General features: G+C 36.1%; 1 protein-coding gene across 3 annotated transcripts in view; it reads left to right on the forward strand.

Moving 5' to 3' along the window:
- Positions 1-24,125: 24,125 nt before the first annotated feature.
- The window catches only part of LOC105061342 (mitochondrial import receptor subunit TOM40-1), a 61,905-nt gene continuing 58,776 nt past the window's right edge, over positions 24,126-27,254 (forward strand). For 2 of the 3 annotated variants that reach the window (XM_073248687.1, XM_073248686.1), the window contains exon 1: positions 24,126-24,508. In XM_073248687.1, coding sequence (XP_073104788.1) covers positions 24,328-24,508 — 181 coding nt within the window. In that variant the 5' untranslated portion in view covers positions 24,126-24,327. The remainder of the gene's footprint in view (positions 24,509-27,254) is intronic. The other variant, XM_010945353.2, reaches the window with a different exon arrangement.

Below are 27,254 nucleotides of genomic sequence, written 5' to 3' on the forward strand. Positions count from 1 at the left end.
GACGATTAGGTCAACTCTTAACCTAATCGGGTGAAACCCAACTGAATCCAATTCAATTGGACTTGATCCAAAAATAATTACTCAATCAAATTAAGTTAATTAGTGATCAAATCACTAATTAAACCTCTCATAAATACTGAGTCCAAATTCGATGGGCAATCGGACTTCAGAATTCATCGATATGTAACCCTGATCGAAAAGTCCCAACCAGTGGGACTCTTGACCCCGGTACCCATAATGTGTGGAACTCATGATCAGAGAATTTTGATTCTCGATCACTGAGTCCCAAACATGTAAGATTCTACATCAGCCATCAGATCAGATAGGAACCTCTAATATGTGTAATCCTGCAGGTTCGAACCTAAGCCGGTAGCACAAGAACCAATTCCTGTACTAATTGAAGTGACCATCTAGCAATGGTACCCGATATTCGATAGGTCGAAGAGTCACAATCGCAACACTCAGAACCTACATGAATATGATTACTGTATAATTCATCCTTTTGACCCCTGTGTTTAGGACGACTCAGGGTTAAACTATCAATCCTGATCAGATCATCCGAATCGTGCTCAACTCAAACAGTCCTGTGACTCCTCACAAGGACTACCCAGGTCAAGGTTTTGCTAAATTAAAATATGACTGTACCCAGCTCCTAAACTGGAGTGGTCAATCCCATTTTGACACACACACCGACAAGTCAAGTACTTGACTACACCCAGCAGCCTTCCGTCACTGAATTAGAAATTCAGGTAGTCCAGTGCCTAAGTGCAGTGAGTTGCTTGCAAGTCACCGTGGCGGTCTCAGATCAGAGGGATATTTATACCCATATTCCATCGGAGTAAATCTTGACAGCAGAAAAAGCTCCGGAGTCGGTCACGTTCAGTGCAGATGTACCCTTACATCTCACCTGTATGCCATACCAGTGTCTCCACACTCATTGGTTAAGAGGACAACCAACCTATATGACACACGACCTATGCTTGATAAACGTTATCGTCCTTGGTAACAATGTATCATTTGGTCACGAACAGATTTAAGGACTAAACGACAAATCCTCCTTTGTCGAGTCTAAATAGTCCTAAGGACTTCACCACAACATAGGAGTTCATTAGAAGATGAAATATTTTGTGATGAAAAATATCAGAATAATTTGTATTAATTCATAATTCATGTACATATACAAAAATGAGCGCAACCGTCAACAGGCTGACGATTGACTTTGGGACACTATTCCCAACAATCTCCCACTTGGCCTAAAGCCAATCGGTGCAGTATCTAATACCCATCTTCGATTTGTAGTTGTTGAACTCCTTCACCACAATGGCTTTAGTGAATGGGTCGGCCAAGTTCTCCATCCCGTCGGGAAGATCGACGTCACCTCGATCCATAATTTTTCGGATGAGATGGTAGCGGCACAGAATATGCTTCGTCCGCTGGTGTGCCTTCGGTTCCTTCACCTAAGTAATGGCTCTAGAGCTGTCACAGTAGAGCAGAACTGGACCAAAAAAGGAGGGTGCTACTCTGAGCTCGATGATGAACTTCCTCAGCCACACCGCTTCTTTGGCAGTATCTGATTCAGCGATATACTCCACCTCGCAAACTGAATCAGCCACTGTGTGCTGCTTGGAACTTTTCCAGCAGATAGCCCCACCATTAAGGGTAAAAATAAATCCCGACACACTTTTGCTATCATCGTGATCAGACTGGAAACTAGAGTCTGTAAACCCTATAAGTCTCAAGTCCGATTCATCATAAACAAGCCACTGGTCCTTAGTATTTCTTAAATACTTCAGGATGGTTTTAACAACCTTCCAGTGATTCTCCCCTGGATCAAATTGGTATCTACTCACTACCCCTAGTGAGTATGCCACATCTGATCGCGTACATATCATTGCGTACATGATAGATCCCACTGCCGAAGCATATGGAATCCTACCCATACGCTCTCTCTCTTGAGGTGTTGTCAGACAATCCCTCTTCGAGAGAAAAATTTCATGGCCTATCGGAAGATAACCTTTCTTGGAATTCTCCATGCTGAACCTCTTCAGCATAGTATCAATGTATGTGGACTGAGATAAACCAAGCAACCTTTTAGATCTATCCCTATAGATCCTCATCCCTAGGATGTAGGAAGCTTCTCCCAGATCCTTCATAGAGAATTGTGACGACAGCCAAATTTTTATTCCCTCTAATGTAGGGACATCATTCCCGATTAAGAGAATGTTATCCACATACAATACAAGAAATACTTCTACTGGACCATTAGCCCACTTAAAAATGCAGGGCTCTTCTCCGTTCTTAACGAAGCCATACGTCTTGATCGTCTTATCAAAACGTATGTTCCAACTCCGTGATGCCTGCTTAAGTCCATAAATGGACCTCTGTAGCCTGCACACCTTAGACTCATCTGTGGACGTGAATCCTTCAGGTTGTATCATATACACCTCTTCGTCCAGCTTTCTATTTAGAAAAGCTGTCTTTATATCCATCTGTCAGATTTCATAGTCCAGATGGACAGCTATCGCAAGCATAATCCGAATGGATTTTAGCATTGCCACAGGAGAAAACGTCTCGTCATAGTCTATACCATAACGTTGACGATATCCCTTGGTAACCAGACGGGCTTTATAGGTTTTCACATTTTCGTCTGCGCCCCTCTTCCTCTTGAAGACCCACTTACACCCTATGGGTTTTACTCCTTCGGATGGGTCAACCAATGTCCACACATCGTTGACCTTCATGGACTCTATTTCGGATTTCATGGCCTCTAGCCATTTCTCAGAGTCGGATCTCTGTATTGCATCTATGTAGGTGATCGGATCCTCATCATTTTTATCAAGTTCGATAGGATCGTCATCCCGAACCAAGAAACCATAGTATCTGTCCGGTTGACGTGGTACTCTACCAGATCGCCTTAAGGATGCTCGAACAATGGGCTCCGGATCTGATCTAATCAAATTCGGTTCAAGTTCAGCAACTTATGTCGATTTTTCCACCTATCGAACTTCGTCAAGTTCGACCTTAGAGGCAACAGTCCCTTCACCAAGAAACTTCTTTTCCAAAAAGATTGTCTTAAGGTTGACAAACACTTTTTGCTCATCATCTAGGTAGAAGTAATATTCTTTGGTCTCTTTTGGGTACCCTATAAAATTACATTTGTCAGACCTAGATCCAAGCTTGTCCATAATTAAACGTTTAACATAAGCCGGACACCCCCAAACCCTAAGGTGCGAGAGTACTGGCTTACGTCCTATCCATATCTCATATAGCGTTTTGGTTACAGACTTACTCGAAACTCTATTTAGAAGGTAACAAGCCGATTCGAGAGCATATCTCTAGAGAGAGATCGGCAGACCAGCAAACCCCATCATGGTTTGAACCATGTCCAACAAGGTCTGATTCCTCCTTTCAGATACACCATTATGTTGTGGTGTTTCAGGAGGAGTTCACTGAGAGAGAATCCCATTCTCCCCAAGGTATGTCAGAAAATCATTGGAAAGGTATTCACCTCCTCAATCAGATTGAAGAGTTTTAATACACTTTTCAGTTTATTTTTCTATCTCATTTCGGAATAGTTTGAACATTTCAAATGACTCCGACTTATGCTTCATTAAATAGACATACCCATACCTCGATAGGTCGTCTGTGAAGGTTATGAAGTAGAAATATCCATCTCTTACACTTGAGCTCATGGATCCACATACATCAGAATGTACCAAAGCCAAGAGTTCACTGGCTCGCTCACCTTTTCCAATAAAAGGTGACTTGATCATTTTACCAAGAAGACAGGACTCACAGGTTGGAAGTGATTCACAATCACCTACTTCAAGAATTCCTTTCTTGAGCCAACCTGTTTATCCTGTTCTTATTGATATGACCTAGCCTACAGTGCCAAAGGTAGACTTCTAACACATTATCTATTCTAGAGCATTTACCGGAGGCTTGAACCACATTAACAGGTTGTGATAGAAAGTAAATTTTACTATTAAGTTGTCCAACAAATATTGTAACACCATTCAAAATGATATTGCAAATATTTTCTTTTATTAAAAATTGATAACCGTTCATGGCCAAAAGGCCTACAGAAATAATATTTAATAAAAAGCTTAGACAATAGTGACATTCACTCAGAATTATGGTTCGAAAATTGATTACAAAGTTCATGATTCCTAATGCTAGAACTGAAATTTTGCTTCCATCTCCAACATTCAGGAATCCCTCGCCTTCATCAAATCTCCTACTGACCTGCAGACCCTACATCGAATTGCAAATATGATAAGGGCTTCTGGTATCCAATACCCAGGCAGTAGTATCATAAATGAAAAAGTTGCAAGGTGTTATCATATAAGTACCTTGCTTATTCTTCGGCCTGTTTGGGTCCAGAGAGGCAATGTATAAAGGATAGTTCCTCTTCCAGTGCCCCTGCTTCTTGCAAAAGAAGCACTCCGCCTGGCTCTGGTCGGGCTTGCGCTTCTTGATCTGACCCTGTGCAGACGTCCCAGCATGCAGCTGCACCTTCTTATTCTTCTTCTTGTTCTTCTTCTTCCCTTTCTTAAAGGGTCGACGACAAGAATAAGACCCTCCCACAACATTCACCGACTCCTTATGGAGTTGGTGATCCTTCTCAAAGTTCTGCAGCAACCCCAACAAGCCGTGGTAGTTCACTGCAGGCTTTGTCATCCAAAAATGAGTAAGAAAGGAGAGGAAGGACTTGGGCAATGAATTAAAGATCGCATCCTTACCGAGCTGCTCGTGCAGGGGAAAGCCCAGTTTAGTTAGGCGCTCAATCATTTCGATCATGTACAGTACATGATCAGTGATTGAGACTCCATCCCTCATCTGAGCATTGAAAATGGCACAACTAGTTTTGTGCCTTTCAACGTCGTCAGGCATGCTAAAGGAGTCGTTCAATATTTGAAGCATCTCCTGTCGCTGGGCATTCTCGAACCTATGACTGAACTCATCATTCATTGCCGCCAGCATAATGCATCGAACGGTGGTGCGATCGTTGAGCCACTTCTGATAAGTATCTCAGACCGTCCCTCTAACATTCGGGGCTGGCTCCTCAGGTGCCGAATCCGTTACTACATAAAGGATCCGCTCATGCTCAAGGATGATTTTTAATTTTCGATACCAGCTATCGAAATTAGGTCCCATGAGCTTGTCATTATCTAATAATGACCGGAGGGACAGGGTAGTGGCCATAACTGCATAAAGAAAAATCAGACCTCTATTAGTACATAAATTATAAATACTAAAGACTTGGACTTTAGTCTAAAGTTTCTTCCAGTATTTTTACGAACTGGTAGCCTCAACCTCCAATTCGAAGAATTACTTTAATTCTTTAGTGGGTACTAGAATCCACACAGACTACACATGAGCCCAACTTTGGTTGGTCAACCCATGTGCATCTATGGGTAGGTTCATAACCAGTTGTTTCTCTAAACAACTTCTAGTAATTGATTTTGCCCCAGTACCTAATCAGTAGGCTTTGGCCTCCACTGAAAAGATCTGGTTAGGTCGAACCATTAACATGATTTGATTTGATGAATCGGATCAATAAATGATCAGGCCCGACTTTGATCGGCCAACCTGATCACCATCAGAAAGACTCAAACCAAATTATCATATTATGAATGATAATTCCATTAGTCAACAAGCACCAGGCCTTTGGGCCTCCAATGATTATTAAACTAATGGACTCATTATCACTCACTTAATGGGAGGCTATGACTTAGTTATAAATATAACTTAATCATTTTTAGAGACCTAATAATTTTTGATGATTTTATTAAAAGATAGATGAGAAGAAAATATCCAGTCAATTTTAATCCTCCCACAGACTTCACCAAGTCAGATTAAAAAAAAAGATTTAATTAAAGCTGGCATTAGGAGCACCTAAATCAGTCGAACTGATTTACCTAATGATATGGGTGAGCCCTAATCACCAAGTGATCTAATCAAAATCTAATTCACCAGGTTAGCCAGGTAAGTAAGATCAGTGATGGGGATATGCCATTAACTCGTCAGAGATCGAATCACTACGAGTAGCTCCCGCTTAAAAACCATTGGTCAAACTGCCAAACTTACTTTAGACACCAATCGGTTCATTAGTTTTAATTTGATCAACTTAGTAAATTGGGTTCCACCACGTAGCCATGAATTAAGTCCATCTTGGTCTAGTTAAAGATATGGACCCATTCAACTACAACTATTGGAGTTGAGTCTAGAGTATCCTTGAACTAATCTAATTCAACTTTTGATTAGATTTGACCAATTACTCTAATTTAGTCCATTTCTTTAAGCTAATCTTAGGTCTAACCCAATTATGAACCTAATCCATCTAATCCATTGACCCACAAGTTTATGCAATTATCTTAGGTCTTAATTCACAATTCTAGACCTACTAGACAACACTTAATTCTTTTAATTAAGTATTTGGACTGATGGGTCAGGGTTTGGCTTTTCGAAAATAATTTTTAAATTTGAAAGGTTTTATTTTCTGTTCTCCAAATATGTTGACTCATTTCACAAATAGATCAGCACATTTCATAAATAGCAATCCTATTGCTAATTACATAACAGAAAATAACTCAATCAAAATAAATCATGAATATTCCATTAGATCTAATCTAACACATTCATGATAAATTTTACAATTGAATCTTTACAATTAATTTCTTTCGCTTCTCATCAGCATGGGATATAATTGCAGCGGCACCCCTACCGCCATAGGAGACCCCATCGAATGGGAGGAGAGGGCCTTTAAACCCTGCTTTTCTCCTATGACCGGATGGCCATGGCAACCAACACAATTTGATTACTTGCTACTTGGATCAAGTATATCTAAATATACCAATTTCAAAATTTAAATTTCAAATTTCAAATTTTAAATTTTGAATTTCAAATTTCAAACAAATTTTAATTTTCAATTTTTAAATTTTTGAATTTCAAATTTTGAATTTCAAATTTTGAATTTTAAATTTTGAATTTTGAATTTAAAATTTTAACCAAATTTCAAATTTTTGAATTTTGAATTTCAAATTTTAAATTTTGAATTTCAAATTTTAAATTTTGAATTTTAAATTTTTGAATTTTGAATTTCGAACAACTTTCAAAATTCAAATTTTAAATTTAAAATTTAAACTTTTAGATTACAACTTAATCTATGCATGCAAATATATATATCATATCTAAGAACCCGCTCTGATACCATTTGTGAGAAGAATTCAGTGCAGGGGTAAAATGATAATTTTAAAAATTTTTCAAAATTATAATTTTACAGCTGAAAAATATTAATTAATCTAATTAATTAATATAAATTTATCCTACACTAAGATCTAAATATGATATATAGCATGCATTCATTTAAATTTGAATTTCAAATTCAAACAGTAAATACTTTACTGTAATGTGTTCAGAACACAATACCTTTGTGCGGAAAGTAGATCACCGCAATCTGATCACCGTCGGAAGAGTTTGATCATCACGATACAGCCACATAATGTGTCTGACCTCTATGGATCATCCACACGAAGCTTCCGATCAGATCAACTCCTCACGAGTGTTAGCTCATTGTAGAGCCCTTTTGACGGCCGATGCTCATCGAACTCCTTCGATTGATGCCTGTCGATTCTTCGGATGCTCCGGATCATCAACAGATGTGCTTGAGAGTATGTTGAAGATCTTTTTGAGATTTTGTTGGCTCACGACACTCGTAGCTCACTTTCTCACTTTCCGAACCCCAGGCTAAAACTCTAAGAAACTCATCGGAAACCTTGCACCCACTTTTTTTTCTTTTCTTTCTTTTTCTCTTGGAAGGATATGGACTTTCTTCTCATGCACAAGACTTCTCACACCCCAGAATTTTTCTCCAAAAATCTTCATCTTGCACGCCCCACTCTTCTCCTCCTTTTATAACAACATCAAATGTCTTATCCAAAAGAAAGGATAAAGATGAGTAATTGCACATTTGAATTCAAATCAAATTTTGAATTCAAATGGACACCAACTAATCTCTTATCCACTAAAGGCATGAGGTGTGGCTTAAATTGTGCATGGAGTGATTTCATGAGAAACTTTTTCTCATGTAATAAATGGCGTATAAAAATAATGGATAAGGTGCAAAGATTGATTGCCCATTCAAATTTAAATTTTATTTTGAATTTGAATGGCCAACCAATCATCCTTATCCATTCATATGGCACATTAAAGTGGGGCGTGGAGAGGGCTTGGCGTGAGAAAATAATTCATGAGAAGTTCTTTCTCATGAATTCAAATGGGTGCAATGGAAGTGAGGTGGTGCATGGAGATTGGGTCAAGGTGGTTTAATTATTTAAACCAACCTAATTGAACCAAATAATTTAGGTCCAATTAGACTAATTTAAATCCAACTAAATTAGGCTTAATTTGGTTCAATAAAATCTTAATCAAATCAAGAATTGACTAAGCCCAACCCCTAATCAAATCAGGAACCAAACCATCTCGACGATTAGGTCAACTCTTAACCTAATCAGGTCAAACCCGACTGAATCCAATTCAATTGGACTTGATACAAAAATAATTACTCAATCAAATTGAGTTAATTAACGATCAAATCACTAATTAAACCTATCATAAATACTGAGTCTAAATCCGATGGACAATCGGATATTAGAATTTATCGATATTTAACCCTGATCGAAAAGTCCCAACCAATGGGACTCTTGACCTCGGTACCCATAATGTGTGGAACTCGTGATCAGAGAATCCTGATTCTTGATCACTGAGTCTCAAACATATAGGATTCTACATCAGCCATCAGATCAGATAGGAACCTCTAATATGTGTGATCCTACAGGTTCGAACCTAAGCCGGTAGCACAGGAACCAATTCCTGTACTAATCGAACTGACCATCTAGCAATGGTACCCGACATTCGGATAGGTCGAAATTAGATCCCATGAGCTTGTCATTATCTAATAATGATCGGAGGGACAGGATAGTGGCCATAGCTGTATAAAGGAAAACCAGACCTCTATTAGTACATAAATTATAAATACTAAAGACTTGGATTTTAGTCTAAAGCTTCTTCCAGTATTTTTACGAACTGGTAGCCTCAACCTCCAATTCGAGGAATTACTTTAATTCTTTAGTGGGTACTAGAATCCACACAGACTACACACGAGCCCAACTTTGGTTGGTCAACCTATGTGCATCTATGGGTAGGTTCATAACCAGTTATTTCTCTAAACAACTTCTAGTAATTGATTTTGCCCCAGTACCTAATCAGTAGGCTTTGGCCTCCACTGAAAAGATCTGGTTAGGTCCAACCATTAACATGATTTGATTTGGTGAATCGGACCAATAAATGATCAGGCCCGACTTTGGCCGGCCAACCTGATCACCATCAGAAAGACTCAAACCAAATTATCATATTATGAATGATAATTCCATTAGTCAATAAGCACCAGACCTTTGGGTCTCCAATGATTATTAAACTAATGGACTCATTATCACTCACTTAATGAGAGGCTATGACTTAGTTATCAATATAACTTAATCATTTTTAGGGACCTAATAATTTTTGATGATTTTATTAAAAGATAGATGAGAAAAAAATATCCAGTCAATTTCAATCCTCCCACTGACTTCACCAAGTCAGATTAAAAAAAAAGATTTAATTAAAGCTGGCATTAGGAGCACCTAAATCAGTCGAACTGATTTACCTAATGACATGGGTGAGCCCTAATCACCAAGTGATCTAATCAAAATCTAATTCACCAGGTTGGCCAGGTAAGTGAGATCAGTGGTGGGGATATACCATTAACTCATCAGAGATCGAATCACTGCGAGTAGCTCCTGCTTAAAAATCACTGGTCAAACTGCCAAACTTACCTTAGACACCAACCGGTTCATTAGTTTTAATTTGATCAACTTAATAAATTGGGTTCCACTGCGTAGCCATGAATTAAGTCCATCTTGGTCTTGTTAAAGACATGGATCCATTCAACTACAACTATTGGAGTTGAGTCTAGAGTATCCTTGATCTAATCTAATTTAACTTTTGATTAGATTTGATCAATTACTCTAATTTAGTCCATTTCTTTAAGCTAACCTTAGGTCTAACCCAATTATGGACCTAATCCATCTAACCCATTGACCCACAAGTTTATGCAATTATCTTAGGTCTTAATTCATAATTCTAGACCTACTAGACAACACTTAATTCTTTTAATTAAGTATTTAGACTGATGGGTCAGGATTTGGCATTTCGAAAATAATTTTTAAATTTGAAAGGTTTTATTTTCTGTTCACCAAATATGTTGACTCATTTCACAAATAGATCAACACATTTCATAAATAGCAATCCTATTGCTAATTCATAACAGAAAATAAGTCAATCAAAATAAATCATGAATATTCTTTTAGATCTAATCTAATACATTCATGATAAATTTCACAATTGAACCTTTACAATTAATTCCTTTCGCTGCTTCATCTGCATGGAATATAATTGCAGCGGCACCCCTACCGCCATAGGAGACCCCATCGAATGGGAGGAGAGGGCCTTTAAACCCTGCTTTTCTCCTATGATCGAACGGCCATGGCAACCAACCCAATTCGATTACTTGCTACTTGGATCAAGTATATCTAAATATACCAATTTCAAAATTTAAATTTCAAATTTCAAATTTTAAATTTTGAATTTCAAATTTCAAATAAATTTCAAATTTCAAATTTTAAATTTTTGAATTTCAAATTTTGAATTTTAAATTTTGAATTTTAAATTTCAAATTTTAACCAAATTTTGAATTTCAAATTTTAAATTTCAAATTTTGAATTTTAAATTTTTGAATTTTGAATTTCGAACAAATTTCAAAATTCAAATTTCAAATTTTAAATTTAAACTTTTAGATTACAACTTAATCAACGCATGCAAATATATATATCATATCTAAGAACCCGCTCTGATATCATTTGTGGGAAGAATTCAGTGCAGGGGTAAAATGGTAATTTTAAATTTTTTTCAAAATTATGATTTTACAGCAAAAAAATATTAATTAATCTAATTAATTAACATGAATTTACCCTACACTAGGATCTAAATATGTTATATAGCATGCATTCATTTAAATTTGAATTTCAAATTCAAACAGTAAACACTTTACTGTAATGTGTTCAGAACACAATATCTTTGTGCGGGTAGTAGATCACCACAATCTGATCACCGTCGGAAGAGTCTGATCATCACGATGCAGCCATACAACGTGTCTGGCCTCTGCGGATCATCCATATGAAGCTCCCGATCTGATCGACTCCTCACGAGTGCTAGCTCGTTGTAGAGCCCTTTTGATGGCCAATACTGATCGAACTCCTTCGATCGATGTCTGACGATTCTTCGGATGCTCCAGATCATCAACAGACATGCTTGAGAGGATGTTGAAGGTTTTTCTGAGATTTTGTGGGCTCACGATACTCGTAGCTCACTTTCTCACTTCTCGAACCCCAGGCTAAAACTCTAGGAAACTCATCTGAAACCTTGCACCCACTTTTTTTTCTTTTCTTTCTTTTTCTCTTGAAAGGATATGGACTTCTTTCTCATGCACAAGACTTCTCACACCCCAAAATTTTTTTCTAAAAATCTTCATCTTGCATGCCCTACTCTTCTCCTCCTTTTATAACAACATCAAATGTCTTATCCAAAAGAAAGGATAAAGATGAGTAATTGCACATTTGAATTCAAATCAAATTTTGAATTCAAATGGACACCAACTCATCCCTTATCCACTAAAGGCATGAGGCGTGGCTTAAATTATGCATGGAGTGATTTCATGAGAAATCTTTTCTCATGTAATAAATGGGATGTAAAAAAAGGGATAAGGTGCAAAGATTGATTGCCCATTCAAATTCAAACTTTATTTTGAATTTGAATGGCCAACCAATCATCCTTATCCATTCATATGGCACATTAAAGTGGGGCGTGGAGAGGGCTTGGTGTGAGAAAATAATTCATGAGAAGTTCCTTCTCATGAATTCAAATTGGTGCACTGGAAGTGAGGTGGCGCATGGAGATTGGGTCAAGGTGATTTAATTATTTAAACCAACCTAATTGAACCAAATAATTTAGGTCCAATTAGACTAATTTAAATCCAACTAAATTAAGCTTAATTTGGCTCAATAAAATCCTAATCAAATTAAGAATTGACTAAGCTCAACCCCTGATCAAATCAAGAACCAAACCATCTCGACGATTAGGTCAACTCTTAACCTAATCGGGTCAAACCCAACTGAATCCAATTCAATTGGACTTGATCCAAAAATAATTACTCAATCAAATTGAGTTAATTAGCGATCAAATCACTAATTAAATCTCTCATAAATACTGAGTCCAAATTCAATGGGCAATCGGGTATCAGAATTCATCGATATGTAACCCTGATCGAAAAGTCCCAACCAGTGGGACTCTTGACCCCGGTACCTATAATGTGTGGAACTCGTGATCAGAGAATCCTGATTCTCGATCACTGAGTCCTAAACATGTAGGATTCTACATCAGCCATCAGATCAGATAGAAACCTCTAATGTTTGTGATCCTACATGTTCGAACCTAAGCCGGTAGCACAGGAACCAATTCCTGTACTAATCGAAGTGACCATCTAGCAATGGTACCCGACATCCGGATAGGTCGAAGAGTCACAATCGCAATACTCAGAACCTACATGAATATGGTTACTGTATAATTCATCCTTTTGACCCCTGTGTTTAGGACGACTCAGGGTTAAACTGTCAACCCTGATCAGATCATCCGAATCGTGCTCAACTCAAACAGTCCTGTAACTCCTCACAAGGACTACCCTGGTCAAGATTTTGCTAAATTGAAATACGACTGTACACAGCTCCTAAACTGGAGTGGTCAATCCCATCTTGACATACGCACCGACAAGTCAAGTACTTGACTACACCCAGCAGCCTTCCCTCACTGAATTAGAAATTCAGGTAGTCCAGTGCCTAAGTGCAATGAGTTGCTTGCAAGTCACCGTGGCGGTCTCAGATCAAAGAGATATTTATACCCATATTCTATCGGAGCAAATCTTGACAGCAAAAATAGCTCCAGAGTCGGTCACGTTCAATGCAGATGTATCCTTACATTTCACCTGTATGTCATATCAGTGTCTCCACACTCATTGATTAAGAGGACAACCAACCTATATGGCACACAATGACCTATACTTGATAAATATTGTCATCCTTGGTAACAACGTATCATTTGGTCGCGAACAAATTTAAGGACTAAATGACAAATCCTCCTTTGTCGAGTCTAAATAGTCCTAAGGACTTCACCACAACATAGGAGTTCATTAGAAGATGAAACATTTTGTGATGAAAAATACCAAAATAATTTTTATTAATTCATAATTCATGTACATATACAAAAATGAGTGCAACCGTCAACAGGCTGACGATTGGCTCTGGGACACTATTCCCAACATTTACCACCTTCCAATGGTTCTCACCTGGATCGGATCGGTATCTACTCACTATCTCTAGTGAGTATGCCACATCCAATCTCATATATATCATGATGTACATAATAGATCCCACTATCGAAGCATATAAAATTCTACTCATACGCTCTCTCTCTTGAAGAGTTATCGGATAATCACTCTTCGAGAAAGAAATTCTTTGACTTATCGGAAGATAGCTTTTCTTGAAATTATTCATGCTGAACCTTTTCAGCACAGCATCATTGTATGTGGACTGAGATAATCCAAGCAACTTTTTAGATCTATCTTTTTAAATCTTCATCCCAAGAATGTAGGATGCTTCTCTCAAGTCCTTCATGAAGAACTGTGATAATAATCAAACCTTTATTCCTTGTAATGCAGAGATGTTATTCCCGATTAAGAGAATGTCATCTACATACAAAATAAGAAATACTATCACAGAGTTATTAATCTACTTGTAGATGCAGGATTTTTCTCTATTCTTAATGAAGCCATACGTTTTGATCACTTTATCAAAATGCATGTTCCAACTTCGAGATGCCTGCTTAAGTCTATAAATGGACCTCTGAAGCTTACATACCTTAGACTCATCTATGGATATGAAACCTTCAGGTTGTATCATATATACCTCTTCTTCTAGCTCTCTATTTAGGAAGATTATTTTCATATCCATTTGTCAGATTTCATAGTCCAGATGTGCTGCTATTACAAGCATAATCCGAATGAACTTGAGCATTATCATAGGAGAAAATATTTCATCATAGTCGATACCATAACATTGATAGTGACCCTTGGCAACCAGACGAACTTTATAGGTCTCCACCTTTTTGTCTGCGCCCCTCTTTCTTTTGAAAATCCACTTACACCATATGGGTTTTACCCCTTCAAGTGGATCAACTAATGTCCATACATCATTGACCTTCATAGACTCCAATTCAGATTTCATGACTTCTAACCACTTATCAGAGTCAGACCTCTGCATCATATCTATGTAGGCGATCGGTTCCTCATTATTCTCATCGAGTTCAACTGGATCATCATTTTGGACCAAGAAACCATAGTATCTATCTGGTTGACGCGGTATTCTATCAGATCTCTTTAAAGATGTTTCTACAATAGATTTTGGATTTGATCTAATCAAATCTGACTCTATGGGTTTACTAGATTGCATTGGTTCTTCAACCGATCGAACTTCATCAAGTTTAATCTTTGAGGCATTAGTTTCTTCACTAAGAAACTTCTTTTCTAAAAATACTATCCTATTGCTAATGAATACTTTTTGTTCATCAGCAAGATAGAAATAATATCTCTTGGTCTCTTTTGGATACTCTACAAATAGATACTTGTCAGACCTAGGTCCAAGCTTGTCAGTTTTCAAATATTTGACATAAGTCGGATACCGTCAAACTCTAAGGTGAGAGAGTACTAACTTACATCCTGTCCACATCTCAAGTGATGTTTTACTTACGGACTTACTTGAAACTTTATTTAGAATATAACAAGCTGACCTGAGTGCATATCTCCAAAAGAAGATCAACAGACTTGCAAAGCCCATCATAGACCGAACCATATCTAATAGGATTCATTTCTTTCTTTCTGACACACCATTATGCTATGGTGTTCCAGGAGAGGTCTACTACGAGAGAATCCCATTTTCTTCTAAGTATGTCAGAAACTCACTGAAGAGGTATTCACCTTCTTGATTAAATCAAAGAGTTTTAATACTCTTTTCAGTTTGTTTCTTTACTTCATTAAGAAATTGTTTGAACATTTCAAACGATTCTGACTTATATGTTATTAAATAAACGTGTCCATACCTTGATATACCTTCTGTAAATATAATAAAATAATAATATCCATCTCTAGTACTCATGTTCATAGGTCCACATACATCAGTATGTAGCAGATCTAGAACTTCACTGGCTCGTTCATCTTTTTCAGAAAAAGATGATTTGATCAATTTTCCAAGTAAACAAGACTCACAGGTTAGAAGTGATTCACAATCACTAATTTCAAAGATTTTCTCTTAAGTCAATCTATTTATTCTATTCTTATTAATATGACCTAACCTACAGTGTCAAAGATAGATGTCAGTAACATCATCAATTCTAGGATGTTTGCCGAACGTGTGCATTACACTAATAGATTGTGATAATATATAAATTTCATTGTTCAGTTATCCATTCTTCACATTAACATCATTCATAATGATATTAAAAATATTTTTTTTATTAAAATTTTATAACTGTACATAGCCAAAAGGCCTACAGAAATAATATTCAATAAAAAAAAGGATAAAAATGATATTAACTAAGAATAATTACATTGAACTTGAATACAAGCTTAATAATCCCTAATATTAGAAGTGGAACTAGTCTTTCATCTCTAATATTAAAGAATTTTTCGCTTTCTTCAAATCTTCTACTGACCTACAAACCCTGCAACGAATTACAAATATTAAAAAGACTTTCAGTATCTAATACCTAGATAGTAAAATCACAAATTAAAAAATTACAAGGTGTTATCATATAATTATCTTGTCCAGCAACAGCTTGCTTCTTTCTCGACTTGTTCGGATCCAGGAAGGCAATGTATTGAGGACAGTTTCTCTTCCAGTGCTCCTACTTCTTGTAGTAGAAGCATTCCGTCTGACTCTGATCGAACTTGAATTTTTTGATCTGACTGAGCTTGGATGCCCTAGCACTTTGTACCTTTTTTTTATTCTTCTTGTTCTTCTTCTCTTTCTTAAAGGGTCGACATCCAAAAGAAGACCCTCCCATCATATTCACCAACTCCTTATAGAGCTGGTGATCCTTCTTAAAGTTTTGCAGCAATCCTAGCAAACTGTGGTAGTTGACTGTAGGCTTTATCCTTCGATAATGAGTAAGGAAAGAAAGGTAGGATTTAGGCAGAGAGTTCAGAATGGCATTCTTCCTTAACTGCTCATGCAGGAGAAAATCGAGCTTACTCAAGCACTCGATCATCTCGATCATGTACAGTACATAATCAGTGATTGATGCTCCTTCTCTCTTCGAGCGTTAAAGATGGCACAACTAGTCTTGTGCCTCTTAACATCATCGGATGTGCCAAAAGCCTCGTTCAATATTTGTAACATGTCCTGAGGCTGAGCATTCTTGAATCGACGGCTGAACTCATCATTCATTGCCATCAGCATAATGCAAGGAACCGTAGTTCGATCGTTAAGCCACTTCTAATAAGTGTCTTGAACCATACTGTGGATGTTTGGAGCTGGCTCCTCGTATGTTGGATTTGTCAGCATGTACAAGATCCATTCATACTCTAGGACTATTTTCAGCTTTCGATACCAACTATCGAAATTGAGTCCCATCAATTTATCACTATTTAATAGTGATTGGAGCGACAAAGTGGTGGCCATAACTATAAAAAAAATCAAAACTTAATTAGTATATGAATTGATTAAGCCTAAAGATATAAATTTTAGCTTAAAAGTTCTTCCACTATTTTATTCAAATTGATAGCCTCTACCTCTAATTCAAGAAATTACACTAATTCCTTAGTGGATACCAGAATCCTCACAGACTACACATGGGTCTGAGTGTGGCTCAGCCAATCCCTATGCATTCATAGGTAGGTTCTTAACCAATTATTTCATCAAATAATTTTTAGCATTCAATTTTACCCCAAACATCTCTTCAGCAAGCGTGTGGCACCTCTATTAAAAGTTCTGGTGAAGTCCAACCATTAACATGTTAGAATTTAGTGCATCTGACAAATGAATGATTAGACCTGAGTGTGGCTCGACCAACCTGACCATCATTAGAAAGACACAACTAAATCAACATATTATAAATGATAATTCTGATAGCCAGATGAACACCAGACATGTGGTGCTTCCAATGATCATCTAAACTGTTGGACCCATTATCATCCAACTTAATTAGAGGCTATGATCTAGTTATCATCATAACTATTTTATTTTTAAAAATTTAATAATTTTAGAGGATTTAATTAGATAGAATGAAAGATTAGAAAAGACTTGATCAGTTAATCTTAATCCTCCCACTGACTCCACCAAATCAGATTAAAGAAGACTAGGTTTAAGCTGATCTAGCCAACCAGTCATAAATCCTCCTACTAACTTTACTAAATCATGAAGAAGATTTCAGACAAATTGAACTAGGAGTACCTAAATCAGTCATACTGATTTTCTAGTTAGCATGGGTCAACTTCAATCATTTAGTGATCCAATCAAAATATAATTCACCATATTAGCCAGATAAGTGAGATCGGTGGGAGAGATATGCCATTAACTCAATATAGACTCAATCTATGTGAGTAGCTCCCAATTAATGACCACCGATCAAAACTACCATACTTACTTTAAACACCAACTGGATAGTCAGTTTCAATTTGATCAACTTATAGACTTGGATTTAACCATGAAGCTACGATCAAGGTCCATCTTAGTCTAATAATAAATATAAACTTGACCAACTACAACTATTAAGAATTGATTAAGAAAAGAATTGACCCAATCTGAATTAACTATTAATTAGATTTTATCAATTACTAACATAGTCCATTATCAATGATTTCTAACCCTAGGTTTAACCCAGTTAAATAGACCTGACTCAAACTAACCCATAAACCCATGATTTATGAAATTCATACCTTACATCTTTGATTCTCAAATCTAGATCACTTAATTTACAATTAAGTTTTGGGCTAATATGGATTGGGGTTCGATATTTGAAAATCATTTCAAGTTTTGTAAAATATTTTCACAAACTGTCATACAATCAAATAAACTTTAATTTCAGATCTAACATACATTATATCAGATCTAAATTTTTTTTTAACTCTTTTTGTTGTTCAGCTTTATGGAAAAGACTATCCAGCACTCCACGCCATAGCAGAACCCCATTGAATGGGGGAGAGGACCGTAAAATCCTACTTTCTTCTATGATCAGACGGCTATGAGGATCTATTCAATTCGATTACTTCACTACTCAGATTTTAAATTCATTATTTAGATCTAATCTAAATAATTAAAATCAGATTAAAATCAGATTATATGCAAAACATTCATGTCAAGAGCAACCTGGCTTTGATATCAATTAAAAGAGAAACAGACAGTTCAAAGCATGCATTTGTAATATTTTTATACCGAAAGACAATAGATTAAATACTTTAATCTTCTATACATACTTTAGATCAGATCTAAACTATCTTTTAAGGATCTATGACATGAAATTTTTGCATATAAAAATCTGATATAAAAGAAAACACCGCATCGATCATATTGATGCCCTAAATCAGATCTAGCCATTAGATTTGATCAGATGAGTTTAGAACTCATTACCTTATCGCGGATCGACGATCGCCACTGCTGATGAATATGGTATGAGATCTTTCTGATGTTGAGTAGCTGTATAACACATCTAATCTCTACAGGTAGTCCACTCAAAACTTCGAACAGATCATTTTTCTCAGGCATACTAGCTTGCATAGAAGGCTCTGAATGGCTGAAGAAGACTCCTTCCTTTGAATCACCCGGACACCTTCAGATCAGAAGATGGAGCAATGTGAGGAGTGAAGGAACCAGATCTAGGGTTTCAGGGTTAGATCTTGAAATTTTTTTAAGATCAGGCAGTGAAAGACTAAAATAAATCAAAATTTATTTTCTAAAATCAGAGAATCCCTAGATCTAAGAAAACCCTAGAAACCCCCTTAGACCTCACGCCCAAGAGAAAGTTTTCTTCCTCGATTTCTCATGCACAGAAGCCTGCCCCCTCTCTAAATTTTCACACACACTCTCTGATGTTTTTCATGCCAAAAATCTATCTCTTGAGGCACACAAAAACAACCCTTCTTAAGGTGGCGTCCCATGAAAGATAAGGATAAGTTTGGATAGCTTGGTTCAATTTCAAACGTTGGTTGATCCTTATCACCAATTCAAATCAAATTTGAATTAAACTTGAACTGAACTTTATCCTCATCTTAGAAACTTAGAGAGTAGGTGACAACCATCAGAATGGCACAAAAAAAATCATGCAAAACTCATTTGTGCATGAGAAAAGGTGGTTGGCGGTAAGAGAAGAGTCCAACTTATTTGGAACTCTAGGTTTAAATTCAAATTTAAATATTTAAAATTTAAAATTTAAACCAACCAAATCCTAATCCAAAAGAAATCAGAAGTGGGTGTTAAATATCTTCTGGATGAGAGAAAAAAATTCATGCAAAAACTTTTCTCGCATGATGAAAGGAATGGCGCAGAGAAAGGGTGGCGCATGGGGTTGTCCAATTTGAATTCGAATTTTTATTTAATTAGATTCTTGATCCAACCAAATTAGGTTAGACCCAATTAGATCATCTAATCTAATTAAATAATAAATAGTTTCAATTAAATTCTAATCAAATCAAAAATTAATCGAGTTCAAATTTTGATCAAATCAGGAATCGAACATCCTTAGCGATTAGGTCATCTTATAATCTAATCGGATCAAACCAAATTAAATCTAATTCAATTAAATTTAATCCAAACCTCAATGATCAATTAAATTGAGCTAATTAGTAATCTAATTACTAATCAATCCTCCTACAATTCACCAACAGTTAGCAAATTAATTTATTATAATTTTTGCATCGGATTAATCATCAATCGAATTGACTATTTTACCCTAGAATAATTCTCAATCGTCGGTCAGCCATATGATCAGTCAGAAACTTTTTTTGAATGTGACCCCATAGGTTTGAACCTAAGTTGGTAGTACAAAATTTTTTTTTTATATCAATTAAAGTGACTATCTAGCAATAGTACTCGATGTTCAGATAGATTGAAAGATTGTAAAACAACATTTAAGAACCTATTGGTATATGATTATCATATAATTCATCTTTGATTTAAATGCTTAAGGTATCCTAGGATTTAACTATCAATCCTAAAAAGATCATCCACGTTGTATTTCAATTTTTTAAATCTATCTCATGGATTACTCCGATCGAGATTTTACTGAATTGAAACACACTAATGCATTAACTCTTACTTATTCGAAGGGGTCAATTCTATCTCGACTCGCATACCGACTTCGCAAATACTTGACTGTGCCTAGAAATCTTTTATCACTAAATTAAAAATTTAAATAGTTCGGCATCAAAGCACAGTGAGTTGCTTGCAAGTTATCATGGTGATCTCAGGTTGGAGAGACACTTATACCCATATCCTTTGTGAGCTATTCTTGATAGCAGAGTACTTAGCAGTTGGTTACGTTAAATGAGATATATCCTTACATCTTACTTACATGCCATATCAGTATCTTCACACTCCTTGGTTAAGAGGACAATCAATCCACATAGCACACAACAACGTATACTTGATATAGCTATCATCCTAATAATAGCACATCATTTGATCGTGAACTAGAATTTAATGGCTAAGCGATATATCCTCTTATATCGATTCAAATAGTCCTAAGAACTTCATCATAAAATATGAGTTTAAATAAGATGTATACAGAGTGATAAGAAAATCAAATAATATTTATTAATTCAATAATTTATATAAAATTATAATGATTAGCACAACCGTCAGCAGACTGATGATTAACTTTGGGACATAATTCTTAATAGATTGAATTGGAGAGATGATATATGCATGGTTCCCGCTACTTGTTTAGTTTTTTCTCTGTGTAATTAGGATGAGAGTGACTTTTTGATCAAAACCATGTAGGAGATGTTTAGTACTTTATTTAAATAAGCTAAATATTTATTAATGTTCAATGCCATCAATTTGAAAAGCTTTTGTTTCGCGAGTTTTTTATGTAGGATGAAAGGATTACACTCATTTGTGGAAGATAATTTGAAATTTTATTTATGTGTTTAGTGAAGCTCTATTATATGTTCATGTTCACCTAATTTGAGTATATATGGTGAAAATTTGTGTATCAGATGATTTCAATATATCAATGGAAATATGATTATTATGTTATGCCCATATCAGTGTTATCAGATTATCTATTTTTTTTTAGAAAATCAATATATTGTCAGTGATCAGAACTGTTGCTAATGTTTACAGACAATTGCAGAGGAAAAAACCACTACTAAAAGTATAATTACCAGTGGTCATGACTTTGCCAAAAGTTATGTTAATTTTTAGCAATAGGTGGAACTACTGCTAAAAGTTTAAGTATCGATTTCAAAAAAACGAATGGGATGATCATCAATAATGTTTTGGTAGCAATTATGACCATTAGATAAAGCTTCTCGAGTAGTTAGAAAATGCCACTAAATCTTCGTTAAACCCATTGGTCAAGGAATATTTTCCGTGGTAGTTATATAGTTTGTTGGGGTTAAAATAATGATGGCACATTTGGCAGCGACTTAGTAGCAGTTGGTATAACCACTAAGAAAAGTTTTCACATAAGTTTTCTATATTTTTATCAATGGTTTTGGCTATTGCTATATTTTGGTTGATTTTTCTACAGTATTCTAATTGTATTTCAGCATATATTGAGCAGTGTTATCAATGTTTATCAGGATATCTTTGAAGTATTTATAGCTATCTTGGCTAATCTCTATGTATATTTTGGCTCTATCTCACCTCAGCTCATCTTGCCATGATTTCATCTTATTACGGTCTTATCTTCATCTCAACCAATCTTCAAAGGTATTATGATTTTATGGCTCAAGCACTAGGAGTTCTGTAATTTTGACTTTATCATGGTTTTTTGGTCATTTGGCTTTATTCAGTCAAGCTCAGAAACTTGTATTTACATTTACGTATCTCTGGCCTGGTTGGCCCATCTTGGCATCCTTGGCACAACCTCAAACAAGTATTTAGATAATAAACAAAAAGAAAAAGTATGCTAAAAAATAATTTCATTATCATTTACAAAACACAATAGGTTAAAAACTGAACTGGACTACTTCATTACTATTACAGTCGATTGTAGATCAATGACATGGATTGCTACCATGGATCTACAAGACAATCAACGAGGTCAAAGAGCTCATTGAATTGACTCTAATTGAGCCCTTTGATGCTCAAGTCCAAAGAGATATTTTGGTAGTAAGCAGAAGAAGGTAAAAAGAATAGATAACTTAGTCATGTTCGGTATTAAGGATGTTTCGGTCCTCAAGAGATCTATCTTCTCATGGAGGGTCTCTAGGTTGATTTATAGCTGGGATCTTGAATCTTTGGCAAATCATATTTGAACAATCCTGAGGTTGTGCTATAACAATCTACCAACATTGCGTAATAATCCAAGGATGTCCCATAACTGCTTGGCATATGATGGAATTACCGGAATATCGTGCAAGTCTGGGTGAATCAGTCGGGTTGCCTCTATTGCAAGAAGGTTTTACTCAACTCGGGTTGGTTGTTGAGCCAATTGGTCATTAGGCTGTTCTTGAAAAATTATAAAGTAAATCAAATTTATTATAATATTTTTTAAAACTATCAATGACATATACACAAACAAAGTCACGTTGAGGAGGATATTTGAAATTGTGCACTTTAGAGTTGCATTGCCTTTTATATTTTTCAAGCCGTGTCATTTACAATTCATTTAAGTATTCAATATTATTTTTAATTTTAATAATACAATTATATATAAAACTTATGTAAAATTTTATATTATGCTTTTTTAAAGAAAAAGAAGCAAATTAAATATATTTTTAAAAAATTTGTTCTTTATATGCTTTTTCCTTTGTTCTCCTTAACCAAGTAGAATGTATAATGACTTTTCATCTCCAATGCTTCCTTTTTGTTGACTTGAAAATAAAGAAAATGAGATTATTGTATACCAGCTTTAAATGTTAATCACTATTGTTATCTTTTGCAATTCCATTAGATTACAATTTGATTTATGCATAAATATAATTATTACTTCTAGTAAATTTTTTATTAAATTCGATTTATTTTCTAACAATTGATAGAGTGGTCATGTGACTTATCGTAAATTATGTTTATTCAAATTTACTGCTATTAACTTACCATTCACTAGGGTTAGAATGTTTTTACACATTTAGAGTTTATTGTTTTACAACTAATTGTGTAACTTACATGTTTAGTATGGTAAAGTCCTTATAGAGGGATGAAGATTTAGAAAATTTTAAGCTTGCTTAGAATAAGAACAAAATATGCCAAATAAAGAAAGCATAAATGCCAAATCCACATCATGTAGTACCTAAGTGCTTTTCTTAATATATAAAATGTTTAATCACAATTATATATTTATTTTGTATAAAAATCTAGTTAATTATTGTTTTGTTAGGAATATATCAACTTTGCTTTTACATTTATTGCAATCCATGACGACTTTGCCCTTGAACCTCCGTCCAATACTGATAATTATGTAAAAACATGTGTATGTGATGTTCCAAATATATGCATCAACTTACATGTTCAAAATCTCTCAAATCTTTAAATGTATGAATTACGAAAGATAAAAGAGCTTTTCTTCATTAAAAATTAACTTGAATTTTATACAAAATTCACCTAGTATCAAGTGCAGTGAACATATTTCTAGTTCATTGTACATGGTTCCTATACACCCTTTTTACATGCCTATGCACAGATTTCTCTCCGTATATGGTAAAAAACAAAGAAAAACCCTCCTTAAACCTCCCTCGCAGCCCGGCCGCATAAGTTGTAGCACACTCCAAACAATACCCCTCCCCCCCTCCATCCCGTTCTTCCCCTCCCTCCACCCTCCTCCTCCGGAAGGAAAAGAAGGACCGCTCTTCTTAACCTACTGCGCCGCCTTCTCATGATTATTTCGCCCCTGAATTTTTTATCTCGCCTTCTTCTCTCCCGATAACTTGCCGACTTGGAAACTCCCTTTCCTCTTTCTAGCGCGATGGGATCGTCCGTCAGCCACGCCGCCGCCTCCCCGCCATCCATCCCTCCACCGCCACCGCACGCCGTCGGCCTCGCTGGGGTTCTACCCCCGAAGTCGGAGGAGAAAAGCGAGAAGAAGGTCGACTGGTTGAATCTCCCGTGCCCCGTTCCCTTCGAGGAGATCCAGCGCGAGGCATTGAGTGAGTCTCGATTCCAGGACGGCTCCTTTTCTATCTTTTTCGCTGGGAATCGTTTAAGTCTCTTTTCTGGATTCTCTGCTGAGCATTTAGTTGATTGTTTTTGGTTGGATTAAAACAAAACGTTATTCTGAATCGTTTTTCAGCCATAGATCTCATGGAATTTCTAGTGGCAATGTTATTTACATAGAATATTATGTTAAGCTGGGTGTCTCAAAGAGTTACTGGTCTTCATATTTGAACAAGTTGAATTGCGGTTCAAGTATACTGACTACTTCCACATCTGATCGAATATGAGAAGTGCTCTTGGTGATGTGAAATTATACTTGGACTATTAGTGACATAGCTGTGGTGCCAAACAATGAAGAGCTTTCGCTGGAGTAATTCTTAAGCTTCGTTCCCTTTAGCCATCTCGTGCTCTCCACTAAACTCTACCACACTCTAGAGGAGGTTATGTTCCCTCCATAGTTATGTGATCTTGAGCTGCAATTAATGGTGTAGTTCTCCCTACTGGCTAGTTGGCCTTGGATGTTTTGTAACAGGCTTCTCTCTTGCCCAAATTTTTCCTGCCGATAGTCTTGACACCAATTTCTAAAAGGTTGTTGTCTGTTTGGTAACTGGTTATAGAATCTGCTTAATCCTCTATGGAGTTTTCTCAATGAAAAGTTGTGCTCCATGGATGATCTCATATATGATAGTGAGCAGCTTGGATGGTGATAATGATGATGATGGTATTAATTTTGAGGACTAGGATAGGTGGAAGCCTGAATGGATACCAATAGGGAGTAGCTTGGATGGTGATGGTGATGATGATGATTTTAATTTTGAGGACTAGGATAGATGGAAGCCTGACTGGATACCAAAGTGCAGGATTGAAGCTAGCCCTCTTATATCAACACAAGAAAGTTTACCAGCCCAACCAGTTGGTACCCTCATGATGTTGCTGTTAATTACTTGTCATCTATTTATTGAGATAATCTTGTTATATTGTCTTCTTTAATACTTCATTCAGCATGATCATATATGTTGCGCTATATGCGGAACACTAAGGCTCCATAGGTTATTAATCTGACTGGCCTTTGTAGTTTTTTCCTGTTGGATATGCATTTCAATGGTCATCAAGTCTAAGACTAGGCCTCCAAACCCCTTCCTAGAGATGAGATACATATTGAATGTTATCCTTTAAATTAAGAGCTTTTGCCCTTTTTCTTTAAGCTATCTGCTTCTATCTTCTTCAACTTTCCTTTCTAGACCACATATTCTCTCTCTCTCTCTCTCTCTCTCTCTAATATATCTTCATGGGGAAGAGGAGTGACTTCTTGTAAATCCAATGGACAAATCTCCTCAAGCAAATTAAACTTTCAGTTGTAAAAATTTTGAAATCTATTAACCTCATGTTGAAGCTTCTTATTGATCATTTTCATCAAGTCAAAATAATATTCAATTTTCAAGATGTTGCAAATGTATCTTTCATCGATCCTACTTTTTGAGTCCCATGGTCAATGAAATGGGAGCATAATAGATGAAGATTATGTAGTGCTTTTCTTATGTAGAAGAAAATAGAAAGTGTTTTTGATTGTTCAATGTTTCAAACCCAGTCTGTTAATCAAATTGAAAAAAGTTATTCGGTTATGGATCACTAGTTCAATCATCAGGTCAACTGGAAATGAAATGAGTCTTTACCATGACATAATAAATATATAATTTTTAAATTGATTGTAAGAATATAATGAAATCAGACATCTACATATTTATAATATCTTTTTTTAATGTTTACCACCACGTAGCAACTTTCAACAATTTTTACAATCGCATGTCATCAGAAAAAATACTTAATATTATTTATCATTGGATACATTTCATGTTTTATAGAAGAAGATACTTAGTTTTCATAAAGTAACACACAAATAATAATTTCTCCAAAAAAAATGTATAACTAATACACTCTACAAATTCAAAAGTGCTTCTAAAGGGATTGTCCATAATTCTTTTGATAAAGAAGGGAAACCTAGTAAATGCTTTCTCTATTGTATTTTTCAAAGCAGAGAGAAAGAAACCATAAGAAAAGGGTGCTTACTCTACAATTTCCTAATGCAAACATGACCTAGGACCACTTATTCTTGGAGGCAGTCCCCAATCTTGTAACTCTCAAAAGATCACTCCAAATATTAAATCCTTCCTCTTTCTTTACCCAAATTTTTGTCGTTAAGCCCAGATTCTATGTTTCTTCTGAAATAGTCCTCTCCTCCCATCTCCATCAAGGAACCCCATTCCCATCCATAAGCCCTTCCTAATCTCATGAAGTCCCCAAATGTCCCAACCTCGTTACTTGAAATCCATGCTCCCTTTCACTTCCAATCCTTTCCTCCACCTTCCAAGTTGCAGAGTCTATAAGTGATGCCATTATGCCTTCTCTCTTGATAACTTGCTGACTTGGAAACTCCCTTTCCTCTTTCGAGCGCGGTCGGATCGTTTGTCAGCCATACTGCCGCCTCGCCGCCGTCCATCCCTCCACCACCGCTGCACGCTGTCAGCCTCGTCAGGGTTCTATCTCTGAAGTCAGAGGAGAAGAGCGAGAAGGTCAACTGGTTGAATCTCCCATACCCCATCCCCTTCGAGGAGATCCAGCGTGAGGCATTGAGTGAGTCTCGATTCCACGATGGCTTGGGAATTGTTTAAATCTCTTTTCTAGGTTCTCCGCTGAGCATTTATTTGATTGTTTCTAATGGGGTTAAAACAAAATGTTATT

The sequence above is a fragment of the Elaeis guineensis genome, chromosome 14 (assembly GCF_000442705.2).
Source record: "Elaeis guineensis isolate ETL-2024a chromosome 14, EG11, whole genome shotgun sequence".
NCBI lineage: Eukaryota > Viridiplantae > Streptophyta > Magnoliopsida > Arecales > Arecaceae > Elaeis > Elaeis guineensis.